The 14942-nt window shown below is 40.1% G+C and overlaps 1 protein-coding gene across 1 annotated transcript in view; it reads left to right on the top strand.

Moving 5' to 3' along the window:
- The window catches only part of LOC150093416 (uncharacterized), a 50686-nt gene that overhangs the window by 18505 nt on the left and 17239 nt on the right, over positions 1-14942 (top strand). Inside the window, exon 2 of the mRNA XM_090413916.1 lies at positions 8942-8985. Coding sequence (XP_090270042.1) covers positions 8942-8985 — 44 coding nt within the window. The remainder of the gene's footprint in view (positions 1-8941; positions 8986-14942) is intronic.

Here is a 14942-nt window from a genome sequence, read left to right as displayed (position 1 = left end):
TCGTTCCCAAAGTTGGAGATTGCTTTAGGGATTTATCTGCATTTTATAACGCTGTTATAAAACATACAGCTGAGAGTGGTTCAGTTCTAAATAGAGCGAAAATTGCAAAATGAACGCTTCTTCCATAGGATAAAGTAAGTCAGGAATTTAAGCTGCGAGTTTCTTTCCTAATTAGGAAAGAAAAAAGGCAATGGCATGCCTTAATCCGGGCTTGCTTATCTAAGACTGATAACCGCAAGAGTAAAACGACTAAATAATTTCTTCAGGTCCTCCTGGAATTGGATGATTTCATTTTTCTGTTAAAGGAAGTCTGCTGCACAGAACACAAGTCTTGTAGACTTTGTTCTGTGCAGATTGAACTGTAGCGATTGTGGATCGAACGAAATAATGATTTGGAGAGGGGGGGGAAAGAAGAAGAGGATTCTGAGAAAATTAGGACTGTCGTGAGACAATTGTCCCTCATACCCAGAACACGTAAAAATAACATTCGCCAGTTCGTGCTTTTTCCCCCTCTGCAAACAAGAACGCAACAAACAAAATCATCTTCAGGGTAACCGAGTCGCGCGATACTCGACGCATCTTCTACTGCTTTCTGCATTGATTATATTAATGCAGTTTTTCGTTCCGGTTGATTCTCGGAAGCCTCATCTGCATCCCGACTGGTTTATCACATGCGCATTAAGTCGTTTGGCAGGATTTTCTTGTGTGATCACGGCAGGAATGTGAACGCTTTCAAAGTCTCGTGGAGATTTTTTCAACTAATAGACTGACTAGTACGTCGAAGCATGCGTAAATTGGTGTCAACACAATAATTCACTCGTGGTACGACTAGTTTGAAATTATGACGAAGCACAGAGAGGGGTCGTAAAGTATGAGAGTTTAACGAGGAAATGTTAAGGCAAGAGTTCTCGAATTTTTAGCTCCATCTTTTTTTTAATATAGAATTCGTGTTGCCTCACCTCTGACCATCCTTCTTTCCTTGTAATGAATTATGGATGCAACTGACATTTCAATGAGTAAGAATAGTAGATTCTGCTTCAAATATTAATTGCCCATATAAACAACAAGGCTCTCTACCTATCCATCCGCTTAAATGCATCGTGCCAAATGTCAAGCCAGCGTAGAACGACAGTGTTGCATGTTCTATTGCTTTAAACTGATTTTAATTTTGCGAAGAAATTTATTGTATAAACCAGTTTTTTATCTAGCATCTTGGAGAAGACAGTCGAAGATATCAGTGTAAGAAAGCGGTTGAGAACTAGGAATTTACAGTTTAATTCTGTGCTCTCAATGCTTGGTTTCTTATATTATGATCCTGATCTTCATATGCGGAGAAGGACGAAGACAGTCGTGTGTGTGTCACGAATGTCCTACAAATTCAAGAAGAGACAACATCCTTATAATTGTGGGACTGATTTTGGAGCATTGTTTTATTTATTAATTAAATTATTTTTGTACGAGGATGGCACTAATGAGAGTATATTTCAGCATCGTTGACATGTGTTGAACTGACCGCTTTTGCTTCAATGTCATCTCCGCAATCACTCTTAAAAATTCTCCTTCGCTGTTGCAGATTGCTTCAAAAGTGTCTGCGAATAAGAATTTGTGGCTGTTTACAATGGCGGGAAATTCCCTTGAACACTAAAGCGATAAAAATCTCTTTCGCGGAAGCCACCTCACTAACTTTCGACATTTAAACCCACGCAGAAAAACATCATTAAATACTGCATTGCATAAACTTTAGGGGGAATCAGAACCCGCCTAGTCGCAATTTGAGTTGCATCTCGCTCGTTTTCAACAATATTTTGAAAAGAAAAAAATAAGGGGAGGGGGAAAGTCTACGAGTGAAATCTCGCAACTGAATTGCCTTTACTTGACGTCAGAGATGACATTTGACGAACGTGCAGCTGCCTTTTGAGGACGTCACGTGACATTCCTCCCTTTTCTTTCAGACGGCTCGTTCGTATCTGGAAATCCCGGCAGGTCGTCGTTGCCTAAAATGGTCACGAGGCACTGGACCACTCGGAGAAAGAGGGTGAACCATCACTTAAACCCAACAAGAGCACTTCAGTTCTCGTTCTTCGAAAAGTCCACTCGCTAAGCAGAATTCACAGAAATTTCGAAATTTTCTTTTTATTGCAGTTCTTCCGCTTCCTTTTACATTAAGCTTATGAACTTATTTAAATGAAAGATTGAGATATTGCGCACTAAATACTGACTTATAATGTTATAAGTAACATTAAAGCACGCAATTTCAAGCACACAAACTTTCGCTGAAACGTTTAGCATTCCCTGCTTGCATTCCACTGGGCCATCTGCCCGACAACGACGAACCTCTGTACAAAGGCGGTAGCGACGATTGTCCTTTGGTCAGAAAGACATGGTTCGAAAACCTTCTCAGATGAGCAGGCTCTTTACCAGGGCATTTCAACTTAATGAGAGTTAACTGGTGTCATAATACGGAGGTTGCAAGGTGTTTCTTCCCGAAAACCCAGCTTTTCCATCCTGGGAAGCAGACAGACAGGAATGCAACCAATTACATTCCTAATCCACTGACCTCGTAGGTTTAGTTGTTTCGGCGAGGGCCAACAGTCAAAGGGAGATGAAAAGTTCAGCAATGAGTTGCATAGGGAACTGTATTAAATCGGTTTTCGGGTAATGGAGGTGGGAAAGTTCTAGGGACTGTTGCATTCTACTGGTGTCGAATGTTCTTGTTGTTCTTGAGGTACATCTTAAGGAGTACTCCGACTGGTTTTCCATTTCAGTCGTTTTTCGACCGTAGGTGACTTTGTAGGCTTTACCCACAAAGTATTCCTGGTGAGATTTTGACAGCGTACTTCATCATTGCTTTCCCCAACCCCCAATTTTATCCGGGCTCGGGACAGGCATATGGCTGGGACGTATTCATGGCTGTAATCCATGTGTGTTCACGGAGCCGGTTTGCCTGTTCTGGGGGGACGAAACACCCGAGTTTCCTGGTGAAAAAAACCCTTCCGCCGTATGAGACTGGCTAACTCACCTTTAGTCGAAAGAGACCAGATAAATTCCTCACATCACTCACGGGAATCGAACCCAGGTCTTTCCGACCAAAGGCTTCGTCTATACTGACTGAGCTACGAAGGCTCCAGGGTGCTCCAAGAAAGGATATTAAGTGCGAATCATTACTTTGTAAAGTTTTTGCACAGAAAGTCAGTCTTTCGAAAATGTAGTGCGGTATCTGTCATGATTTCGGAAGTTTTTTTTTTTTAAGTGCTTTCGGTTAAGTTTCAGTTGAATATCGGCTGCTTGCTACACACATTTCTCACCAGAGATGAGAATTCCAAACTTTCAAAAAGTGCAAACATTGTTTTGCCTTTTTAATACAAAGCGAAAACAGAAGTTTCCTATGATTCATTGAAAAAGGTTTTTAGATTGTTTTTTTTTTCGGAAAATTCAACACCCATTCTTGTTTTACACTAACCAAGTTCGGCTCTCTTTCTCGGTTTTGTGAAAGCACTTCTTTTGCATGAACGCAGTTCTCGGTGTTTTTGGTTCCACTCAATTCACGCTCTGCTGATGAAAAATCTCCTTCGTGATGGAGCACCCACAGGGCCTTCGCCAGATTAGATCTCGCCCTGAGACAAACCATTAAATATCGCCCCTGATGGATTATAAGACAAAAATATAAGAAAATCTCCAATTGCTGTTTTGTTTTTATTACAAGAGAAACATTAATGCAAAACGATTCCATAATAATATTAATTAAATGCTCTACGGGGATATCGCACAATAAAACTGTTTATAAGCTCTTCTAAATTTAAATTATAGGCTATAGTTAAGACCAACCAATCTTTCTTGGGACCATGCCATTCAGCAAGTGCATTACCATCGGAGATTGCCACAAACTGTGCGTAATTTTTGAACAGCAAATCACACAAGTGCTAAACACTGGCATCGACCAGCCGTCGAACTGTTTGTTTGTTTATTCCAATTCTATGACAGTTTACTCCGCGAGAAGAGGGTATCTGCAGTAATAATAATAAAAATTTTTAATCAGTCCTAGACTACGCTACATTATTGTTTTTCTAAAGTTGCGTTCATTTTGTTGCCTATTGTTTTCGGATATTCTCTCTCCCCCCCATTTGGATGATTTGGCTTCAAGCTATTTTTCCTCATAATCCAGCCTTCCCCGTCCGAAATGGTTACACTCACTCAGCTGCTTTTGACGTTATGAGAATGACCTCACCGACAAATAATGTTCCACTTTCTCCACCCGAATGAGTAATTCCGTGCATTACAAACAGCAGCCACAAAGATGGGTACGGACTCCATTTATGAGCTTGATTTGAGGAATGCACTTGGGGCTTTATGTGGTACGTTTCGTGGAAAGCCATGCTGCTTGACCTACGTTGAAAAACCGAAAAAGTCATTAATTTTTTATTGAATTTTTAACTGTTAATTGCATCTAAACGTGTGTAAGCGCCATTAAGAATCACTCATAGTGTTGTTTTTAAACGATTTATGTTCCAGCTTTACGCATTGGAATTGTTGGATTAAGATGTGAAAGGCAAAAGGTCGTTAATAAACCATAATGATTATTGATCCATGCAGATTCATGTTTCTAAATGGATCATAAAAACTTGCTAAAATAAGTTTTGAATTTTGAGAAACATTTTTGTTAGGCAACCTTTCGCTTACCCTCCTCGTTGTCATCAAACCACAACTCCCCTTCCTCGCGTATTATGTAATTTATGGAAGAGTCATTCAAAATGTATTAATTCTTGGACTACGTCACACCAGAAATGACGTAATAAACCCAAAGGCTCTAGTCGACAACTCTCAAGGTCTTCGTCTTTAGTCTTTTTATAGCTCAACAACTTGCGCATGGGCGTAGCTCTGATTAGTAGAGATTATCGTCTTTCCGAGACAGTGTCTATCGGATGTTTATACTTTTCTCTTTTCGTGTGAAGCACGCTACAAGCATCACGTGCAAGTTTCGTAGCTGGCGAGACCTGCTTTGCCAGTTGTCTTAATCAGCGCAAAATTATGCGAACACCTGAAACGTTAAGAGGATAACAGGACATAAGAAAGGAAAGACACAAACAGATGTACATTACGTTTATATACAGTGCAGAGGCGCACCACAGTGTCCGGCGCCTGTGTGCAAAACTTTAGTTGGCGCCCCTATCCCCCCCTCCAATAAAAAAATTACTTTGAAAAAACGTTTTTTTAAAAGTATTTCCTCCTCTTTGGCGCCTTTACTATCCTGGCGCCTGTGTGCATTGCACATGCCCGGCGCGCCCCTGATACATTGTATATATGTATATATCGCAAACACGAGAGGTACAACTATTACTAGTATATCTAAATATTAAGAATACAAATGAAACCTAATATTTACAGCCTGTCCTATCAAAAAGTAAAAAAGAAAAAAAAAGGATAAAAGCCTTTAGCATTAAATGAATAATAATACAAGGGACTTGGGCTTTAAGGATTACAAAATTCAGAAACCATGATCCACAGATCAAACTTGGAATGTTTTCAAGCTTCTTCAAGTTTACAAGTAGGATATTTCAAAGGGGTTCCTCTTTTGTTGTTTTGTTTTGAACCACAAAACAATGTGTTCTTTATCCAAATATCAGGTTTATTAATCCCATTTTCATATAAATCGGCTTTTGTGAAAGTGTTATGAGTGAAAAAGATGGTTACAGATCGAGAAGACTCGGAAAATCTTGGAATGAAGTCCCAGAGAAAGAGGGTGTTGAGGGAATCGAAAAGCCCACTTTAGTATGCTGCAATAAGAAGAGAGTACGTATCGGTCTTTATAAGGGATCCCGCTCCCTCATTCCTTACTCCCTCAGGTTTGAACAATGGTGAAAAAAGATCCCACGAACTGGGATGATCCCAGTGCAATGTTCGTTTTTACCCCCCCCCCCTCTACAGGTAGTGTACGTCTATTTAGTATACCTAGTATGTACGGAGCCTCCGTAGCTCGCTCAGTATAGACGAAGCCCTTTGTTTGGAAAGACCTGGGTTCGATTCCCGTCACTGACGTGAGGAACTTTATCTGGTCTTTTTTGAAGAAACGTTGAGTTAGCCAGTCTCATACGGAGGTAGGGTTTTTTTCACCCAGAAACTCGGGTTTTTCGTCATTCCCCAGAACAGACAAACATGGTCCCGTAACACACACATAGATTATAGTAATGAATACGTCACAGCTATATGCGGTCCCGAGCCCGGATAGAATTGGGGGGTTGGGGAAATCAGTGGTGAATTACCCTGTAAAAAAATCTCACCAGAAATACTTTGTGGGCAATGCCTACAAAGTTACCTACGGTCGGAAAAGACTGAAAGGAAAAATCAGGATTAGTAGGTACGTGTCACACACACTTCGGGCACTTTTTAAAAGCAAATAAAACATCGCTTAGTCAGAAATGATGGCAAAGGTTACTTGTAAAGCAATATCAGACATTTTCATGACGTATGGGGGTTTTATTTATTTATTCACAATGAAAAAAAAAAAAATCGGTCCTCTAAAATCTCATGGATTTCGAGTGTCACTATGATTACTTACTCAGGTGCAGCTTCTAATAACAACAGGCTGCTTAACCTCCCCTTCGAAATTCATTTTGTCCGAATTCTTTATGCACGCGTTCGTGTGGGCTGAAAGGTGGTCTTATTTTTAATTTCCTGAAGACTTTTTTTTTAAACATCCCAATGGAAAAGACTCGGTTTCTAAGTGTGGAATATTTAAGTAACGAAATGAAATAAGAGGCCAAGACCCGAATAACCTGAATGCACAGTCAACGACCTGTTAATTAATCAAGATGAATTATCTTAATGAAAAGAGGCAGAGAGAGAGAGAGAGAGAGAGAGAGAGAGAGAGAGAGAGAGAGAGAGAGAGAGAGAGATTCTTTATGGGATGAGTAGTATCATCAGAGCCAGTGAATTAGTCGGAAAGTGCGCATGTTGCTATTTCAAGGTCTTCTTCTGTTACTACGATAAGCATAAATGACGTTATCCAATCCATCTGTATTCAAGGTGCGTGCAGTGGCTAAAAATGCCATTCTCTTTGAAATCTTTCTTCTTCTTGACGAGAAGAGAGACGACTTTTTCCAGTTGGCCTCCAGCAAGCGCTTTCGCATAACTCGGTGTCCCACTGGCCCACATAAGCCGACTGGCTACCGGTGCTCACCCTGCGCGACTGGTTTCCTTGGCGACTCTTCGAGTAAAGAAAGGTGCTTTTCTTTGCTGTGTTCCGCCTGAATATGCGCAAATATGAAAATGCAGGTCACTGTCCCCCGCTTTCCAGCGCAAACTTTTTTCATTCTGTTTCGTGCAAGTGGAGACTGACTTGTTTCTGGGGAAAGTTTTTCTTATGTAAACGAAGAAATGTCCGATGGTTGCGTAATCATGCAGCGAGTGGTACTTTTCTCCGAAAACAAAACTTTTAATCTGTAAACAGAAGCAAGGAAAATTTGAGGGTCTTGGAAGCGACTTTGAAACGCTTTTGTACCACCTTAATAAATACGGAAGTTACACATCCGTATTTGTTAAGTCTACAGTCTTATTAAGCTCTGATAACCTGAAATGAAAAATGGAGGGGTAGTAGCAAATTTGAGGAAATCTACTAAAAAAAACAGCACGACCAAATATCTTGGAATTAAGTGAACAAATTGCGTTCGATTCTATATGACTCAAATTTGTGCTATAAGAACTTATCGCTCCTTTTTCTTTTCTATGTTTTCATTTCTGTTTTCACCGCCCACTGTTATCACAATCGATTATAGAAAGTGCCCTCTAGTGGTGGCATAAATTGACCTCTGACGCCTAAAATATGGAAGTAGTGGCGTTCAGCACCTTAAGGCTGATCTAAGTGTGTGCGGGGAACTCATCTGTTTTCGTTCTTGATGTCAATACTTGTGTTCATGGAAACAGAATATCGCATCCGGATCAGACAAAGAAAAGTATTACTGGACAGAGACAAAAAGTCTCGGATTCGATCCTAATGTCTTAAATGACAAAATGCACGAATTCGGAATTATAGGGATTTGCAATGAAACATCGAACATGACACTTCTATTTTCCTTCGTTCTCTTTCTCTGTAATATTAAGCAACAGTGCCCAACAACACGGCTTGCTGTCCTCTCCAAACTCACATTTTGCACGAGAGGGTGGAATCCGAGTTCCACCATTTTCCACCCAACAGACAAACCAACCAGAGAATACACGCAGTGAAAAACAACGCAGAGAAAATTATCTACAAACTAACTGCCCTATCATAGCATTAGCTCGGTTTATGTAAAACCACATTAGTTGGTTGCAAAAAGCCATTTTGTGAATGATACATAAATTTCTCAATATAAGAAGAGCTCTGCAAGAAATCAGCCTCACTTAACAAGGTCGCCTTATCTAAAGATGAAGAATATCAAAAATTTCGAACCCCTCTTAGAACAACATGTAATTTTTAAGAATTTCTAATGAACTTTCAACCAGATTAAGAAAAATAAGTTTCGATGTAAATTAGTTTGAATAATAATAATTACAGTTATTATTTTTATTATATGGGCACCTTCACCAAGTCAAAGACTCATTAAAGGTGGATCTTTGATGTAAGTCTTTGCTGTCCATCGTACACTTCTTGAAAACACTCACTAAAGATACACACCGTCCACTGGCATCTTAAATATACCAGATATATGGAATTATAAAAAAAAAAATCGATGCATATTTGATAAGTCCATATATATAACATTCGTGGAATTTATAAAATTTCATTCAGGAAAATAAATCTACTTATCTTTATACACAGATTACTTATTAAAGCTATTTAAGAATTAAATAGCTTTTAATTGGATACTTATGTAGTATTGTATTGACGCTATGCTGGCATTGTTCATCTTAACACAATATTTAGAAGAAATAAAAAATGTTGTATTTATTTAGTTGTCTTTTCCACCAGGTGCTGCTTTTCTCACTCTTTGTTGGAGCGCTGCATTCGCACAGGTAAGAAAATAATTTTTACGAAGATTGGTTTTGCAACTGCATGTTAGCTGCGAAATGTACAAAACATCTCGCGTATATAACCAAAGATAATCGGAAAGTGAGCATTTTACATGTTCATTAGTTATTACAGCAATTCGATTATTGTTATTACTAACAGTCATTTATTTTATTTTATTCAATTAATATTTCGCTACAATAAGCGGGTGCTTATTGTAGCGAAATATTAATTAATTATTATTAATTGGAAATTTCCATGGAGTTCAGGATTCATCGTGGGAGGCTCACAATAACTACTATTCACAATATACTGCTCATACTTCCCTCAATGAGTAATAAATAATATTATAGTGAATAAAAGTAGTTTCCGCCTACCGTGGGAGGCGGAAACTACTATAAATATTAGAGTAGAGTTCAGTGGATGCGCATGCGCTGTCATATATACACGTATTATACGTCTTATACACCGGCAAGTACATACCGTATTTGCCGGTGTATAAGACGCACTTTTTTTTTGTTTGAAAATAGGTCTGAAAAACAGGGTGCATCTTATACGCAGATACTCAGTTTTTTATTACTTTCATTTCTGGAAATTTTCTCTGTTCCAATTACGCAATTTCTTTCTTGCTTCCTTACTGTGTGTGAGAGCATTCCAGTTACGTAGAGTTCAGTGGATGCGCATGCGCTGTCATCGACGAGCACAACTGTGTTCCTGTTCGTTTAAACTTTCCAATTGTTGTCGCAGTTGTTGTGGACGGTGATAAATTTCTGCCGTTAAATTTTCTCTAAATTTCTTGGCAAATTATGGCTGAAAAACGTCGGCATTGCTACAGTATTGCATACAAGCTACGTGTGATTGCGCATACTAAAGAACATGGAAACAGGGCTGCAGAGAGGCATTTCGGACCACCCCGAACGGAGAAAACGATAAAAGCTTGGTGGAATCAGGAAGAGGATTTAAAAAAAGCAACTCACAGTAAACATAACCTACGAAGTGGAACTGCAAAATGGCCAGAACTTGAGGCAGAGCTGAATACTTGGATTTTAGACCACAGAAAAGCGGGACTTTCACTGTCTACAAAAATGATTATTCATCAAGCGAAAGCGATAGCCTAACAGAGGGATCGCCAACTTTATTGAATCAACATCATGGTGTTCAAGATTCATGAAGAGAAACCAGCTATATATGCGGACTGAAACAACAAATATCGCAAAAATGCCAGCTGAATATGAAGAATAATTTATTGAATTTCATTGATTCGTCATTAACGAAAGGAAACGAGAAAATTTTGACCTTGCGCAAATAGGAAACATGGACAAGGTTCCGCTGACTTTTGATGTGCCCTCAAACAAAACTGTGGATTCCAAGGGCACAAAAGTTAGTTAGAGTAGGTATTTGTTGAAAGTAGACTTATTACTTTATATTTGAAATACTGTAAATTCATTAGAATATTCAGTGATAACGTTTTTTCCCAAAAAATGTGTACAAAAAAGGGGGTGAGTCTAATACGCCAGCAAATACGGTATATATATGAGAATCTATGAGAGAGAGAGAGAGAAATATCCTCTAGTGGGTAACTAGCATCGAACTTGCAATAGTCTTTTTTCTAGCTGTGTGGAATTATGAAATAAGAACGAAAAATCGGACTTCTGTCATTATTTCTAGACATTTCTAATCCGATGCATCTGCCCCACATTTCAGGCCATATCCATCCTATTTTTAAACTTCGAGATTCTTCCAAAATAGTGACAAAGACTATTGATTAGTGAAAAACTCATCTGCAAACATAAGTGGGCAACTTTCATTTCCACAACTTATGCGCAGCTTTCTTTCGTCAAGAATCTTTATTAATACAAAAGATTGAGGTAAACGCTTGTTAAGGATACTGTTTTATTCCCCTTCACACTTAACTATCCTTTTTTTCCCTCTAACTTCCATAGTTTTACTGTAAGTGTGTGTGTAGAAGATGGTGTAGTGCGTAAATGGAGGATGAAGTAGTTGGACTGTAGGCTCTGTGATGATGTTCTTCCGCAATGCATTCTTCGGGGTGTCCCGTAATAATCATAATAATAATGGTCTTCATTTCTCCTTTCATTTAATTCTTTTTCTTCTTCTGCGGCTTTTCCCACTTAAGTAGGGTCGATGAATGTGGTGGTCTCCTCCACAACCTCCTGTCTTGGGCTGTAACCACACAAGTTCTTCATTCCCAAGTCCTCCTCCACCACCACCTCCCTCCATCTCTTCTTTGGCCACTCGCGCTTCCTCCCCCCCCCTGCACATCTATTTGCATGACCTTTCTTCCGACATACTCGTTCTTCCTCCTCATCACATGACCAAACCATCTCAACTTTCCCTCCTGTATCTTTGCTCCTAAGTTCGTAACTTTCACCGTTTCCCTTACATAATCATTTCTCAGACGATCCTTTCTGGTCACACCGCACATCCACCTAAGCATTCTCATCTCCGCTGCCTCCATCCTGCTGATGTTATTTTTCCTCAGGGCCACAGTATCCATAGCATACGTCATAGCTGGTCTCACTACTGTCCTGTAGATTTTGCCTTTTAGATTGATCGGCACCCTCTTATCGCATAGCACTCCAGCCATCTCTCTAGTTCCTCCATCCTGCTTGTCTCCTGCATCCCACTTCCTTCTCAGCCTCACCATCTTCTTTCATTGTTGAACCTAAGTATCTAAAGTCACTGACCTTCCTGATGACATTTCCTTCCATCTCCAGATCTGTCTCCTGGCTGCCATCCACTTTGCAACACATACTCTGTCTTCTGCTCAGTCTCATACCTCTCTCTTCCAGTACTTTCCTCCAACTTTCCAGTTTAGTTGCCACTTCTCTTGATTCTGCACACAGTACGATGTCATCTGCATACAGCATAGTCCAAGGCGCTTCTTTTCTCACCTCCTCCCTCACCACCTCCATTTCTGTCTCTCCCAGGCAGGTTCGAACTCTTGTCTTCACATTTCTGTACATCTCCTGCACCAGCATGACTTATTTCTCCGGTACCCTCTTCTCCCTCAGACACCTCCAGACTTCTTGCCTTGGTACTCTATCATGCGCTTTCTCTTTATCAATAAATACCAGATGTAGCTCCCATTGCTTCTCTCGAAACTTTTCCATCATCCGTGGTAACCCAAAGATAGGATCTATCGTCGATCGACCAGGCATGAAGCCAAATTACTCCTTTGCAATCTCCACCTCCTTCCTCAGTCTTCCATCTAGAACCCTCTCTAGGATTTTAATTGTATGGGACATCAACTTTATTCCTCTGTAATTCTTACAATCTTGTGCATCCTCTTTACTCTTGTAGATGCGGACAAGTGTACTTTCCCTCCATTCCTCGGGTATATTCCTGTTGACAAACTTTTATTAACAGGTCCCACAACAGGTCAATTTCCTCTTTCCCCAGTGCCTTCCATGCCTACACTGAGATCCTATTAGGGCCCACCGATTTTCCATTTTTCATCCTCCTTATGGCCACCTTCACTTCCACTCTACTAATGTTCTGCATCATCCCCTCATAAGGCTGCACATCTTCTCTGTGAGTCCTTGCATTTTCTTCATTCAAAAGCCCCTCAAATATATTCTCCATCTGTTTCTTATATCCACATCCCTCCTTAATACCCTTCCTCCAGAGTCTTTGATCTGCCTCACATGTACGATGTCCTTATTTCTATATTTTGCCAATCGATAAATCTTTCTTTGTCCTTCCTTTATTTCTAATTGATCATGAAGGTCTTGATATGCCATGACCTTCACCTGTGTAACAACTCTCTTGACTTCTCGCTTTTTCTCTCTGTACTCCTCTCTGTCCTCTTCCACTCTGGACTCGTCCCACTTCTGCTTTGCCTTCCTCTTAGCCGTCACTGCTTCTTGTCCGTTATTATTCCACCACCAATCCTCCTTCTGCTCTCTAATCTTTCTGGATGTTTCACCAAGCACCTCAATTGCACAGCTTAGAATTGCTTTTGAATTGTCTCCACCAATCTTGTACACTTTCTAGTGCATCCGAAATCCTCTCTAACACCTTCTCCCTAAAACGATTCCTCACACTATTTTCTTTTAAGCGAAACCACTTTCTCTCATGGCTTCTAAAGATTCTTATCCTCGACTTTATTATTCGGCGTTCGCACAGTATCTATCATACCTTGCCTTCAACTCACTCACCGCATAGCACCCACAACAGACTCTGTCAGCTTATTCCACTCATTCACCACTCTCCAAATAAAAAACCTAGTTCTAACACCCTTGCTAACTATACTTCTGCTCAGTTTCCATGAATGGCCCCTAGTTCTCCCATCACCACACCTGTTTTGAAAAATTTCCTATGAATTAGCCTTATAAAAATCCTTCAGTAATTTCAATGTCTCAATCATACACCCATTTTCTGCCTCTCAACCAATTTCTGTAACCCACAGAACTTCAACCTGTTCTCGTAAGGTTCATTCCATAGACCAACTCTCATCTTGGTCATTCGCCTCTAGATCCTCTACCTCCTCCCCATCAAGAAAAAACCCAGGGGCCCAGATCTGGGCACAGTAGTCAAGGTGGGGTCTTATCATGGCTCAGTAAAGAGGAACAATAACTTGTTTATCTCTGCTTGTAAAAGTATTCTTCAGTAACCAAGTGATCTGATGAGCTGATTCAGCCACTTTTGCTATGTGCCCCTAAACTCCATCCATCAACACACACCCAAATGTCTGACTTCGTCAACCTCCTGGAGTACAGTTCCACTAATGTGATATACTGCTGCTAATTTTTTCACCCCAAAATCCATAACCTTACACTTTGCTACATTAAACTGACATGCATTCTCATTAGCCCAGATATCCAAATCATTATGCAATATTTTGACATCCTGTGCATTCACTATTGCTCTACCTAACTTTGCATCATCAGCAAACAAATGAACAATTCCTCTCAGATCCTTTCCTATATCATTAATGAACAAATTAAATAGCAGTGGTCCAAGAACAGAACCCTGCGGCACACCACTAGTCACAGGCCGTCTTTTGGACTCTACCCCTGAATAAACTACTCTCTGATATCTCTCCATCAACCACCCTCCTAACCATCTCACCAACCCTATATCCATCCCCATATGCTGCAGCTTACTGATTAGAATTCCATGTGGTATCCAGTCAAAGCCCTTAGCAAGGTCCAGCAGAATCACTGTAAACCCATTACCCTTATCCAGTTCAGCCGTTACTGTGTCATAAAACGTGAGCAAGATACCGAGGCATGATCTACCCCTTCACAAAACCATGCTGTCCTCCATACAGTATCCCATTTTCATCTATCCATTCCTGTATTTTGCTGTTGACTAATATCTCCAAAACCTTGACAACAATTCCTGATGTGCTGATCGCTAGGTAATTTGCAACAGCAGTCTTGGAACCTCCTTTATGCAATGGAACGCTTACTACCTCCTCGGGACTAACCTAGAGCTGAGACTTAAATTAAACAATATGATCAAGGAAACTGACAATTCCTTTGCCGCTTCACGTAAGACTCGAGCTGGTATTCCATCCAATCGCACAGATGTATTTACATTAAGGCTCTGTAATATACTATTCACCTCCATTTCATTCACTTCAATTCATGTATCAGCCATTCGTTTTCTCATTTCTGCAATATCACTACCTGGATGATATACTCTTGCAAAGTGTTTGCTTAGTAATTCTACTATTTCATCAGATTCAGTTACCTCCCTGCCATCGGCATTCCTTAGAATCATTTTGCCGGATTCATTTTTCTTTTACTTGCAACATATCGAAAGAACTGTTTGGGATTTACTTTAGCTTGCATTGCTAATTTGCTTTCATAATCTGCTTTAGCTTTTCTTACCACACTAGTTACCCATCTGGCCTGTACTTTGTACTGTGTTGCGTGTGCCTGCAAGTCACCTTTCTCCTTAAATTTCATCCACAATTGTTTCTTTTTTTTTG

Source organism: Typopeltis vanoorti, chromosome 24 (genome assembly GCF_054136105.1).
Source record: "Typopeltis vanoorti isolate ZY-2024b chromosome 24, IOZ_Tvanoo_1.0, whole genome shotgun sequence".
Taxonomy (NCBI): Eukaryota; Metazoa; Arthropoda; class Arachnida; order Uropygi; family Thelyphonidae; genus Typopeltis; species Typopeltis vanoorti.
This window is presented reverse-complemented; position numbering and strand designations above follow the sequence as displayed.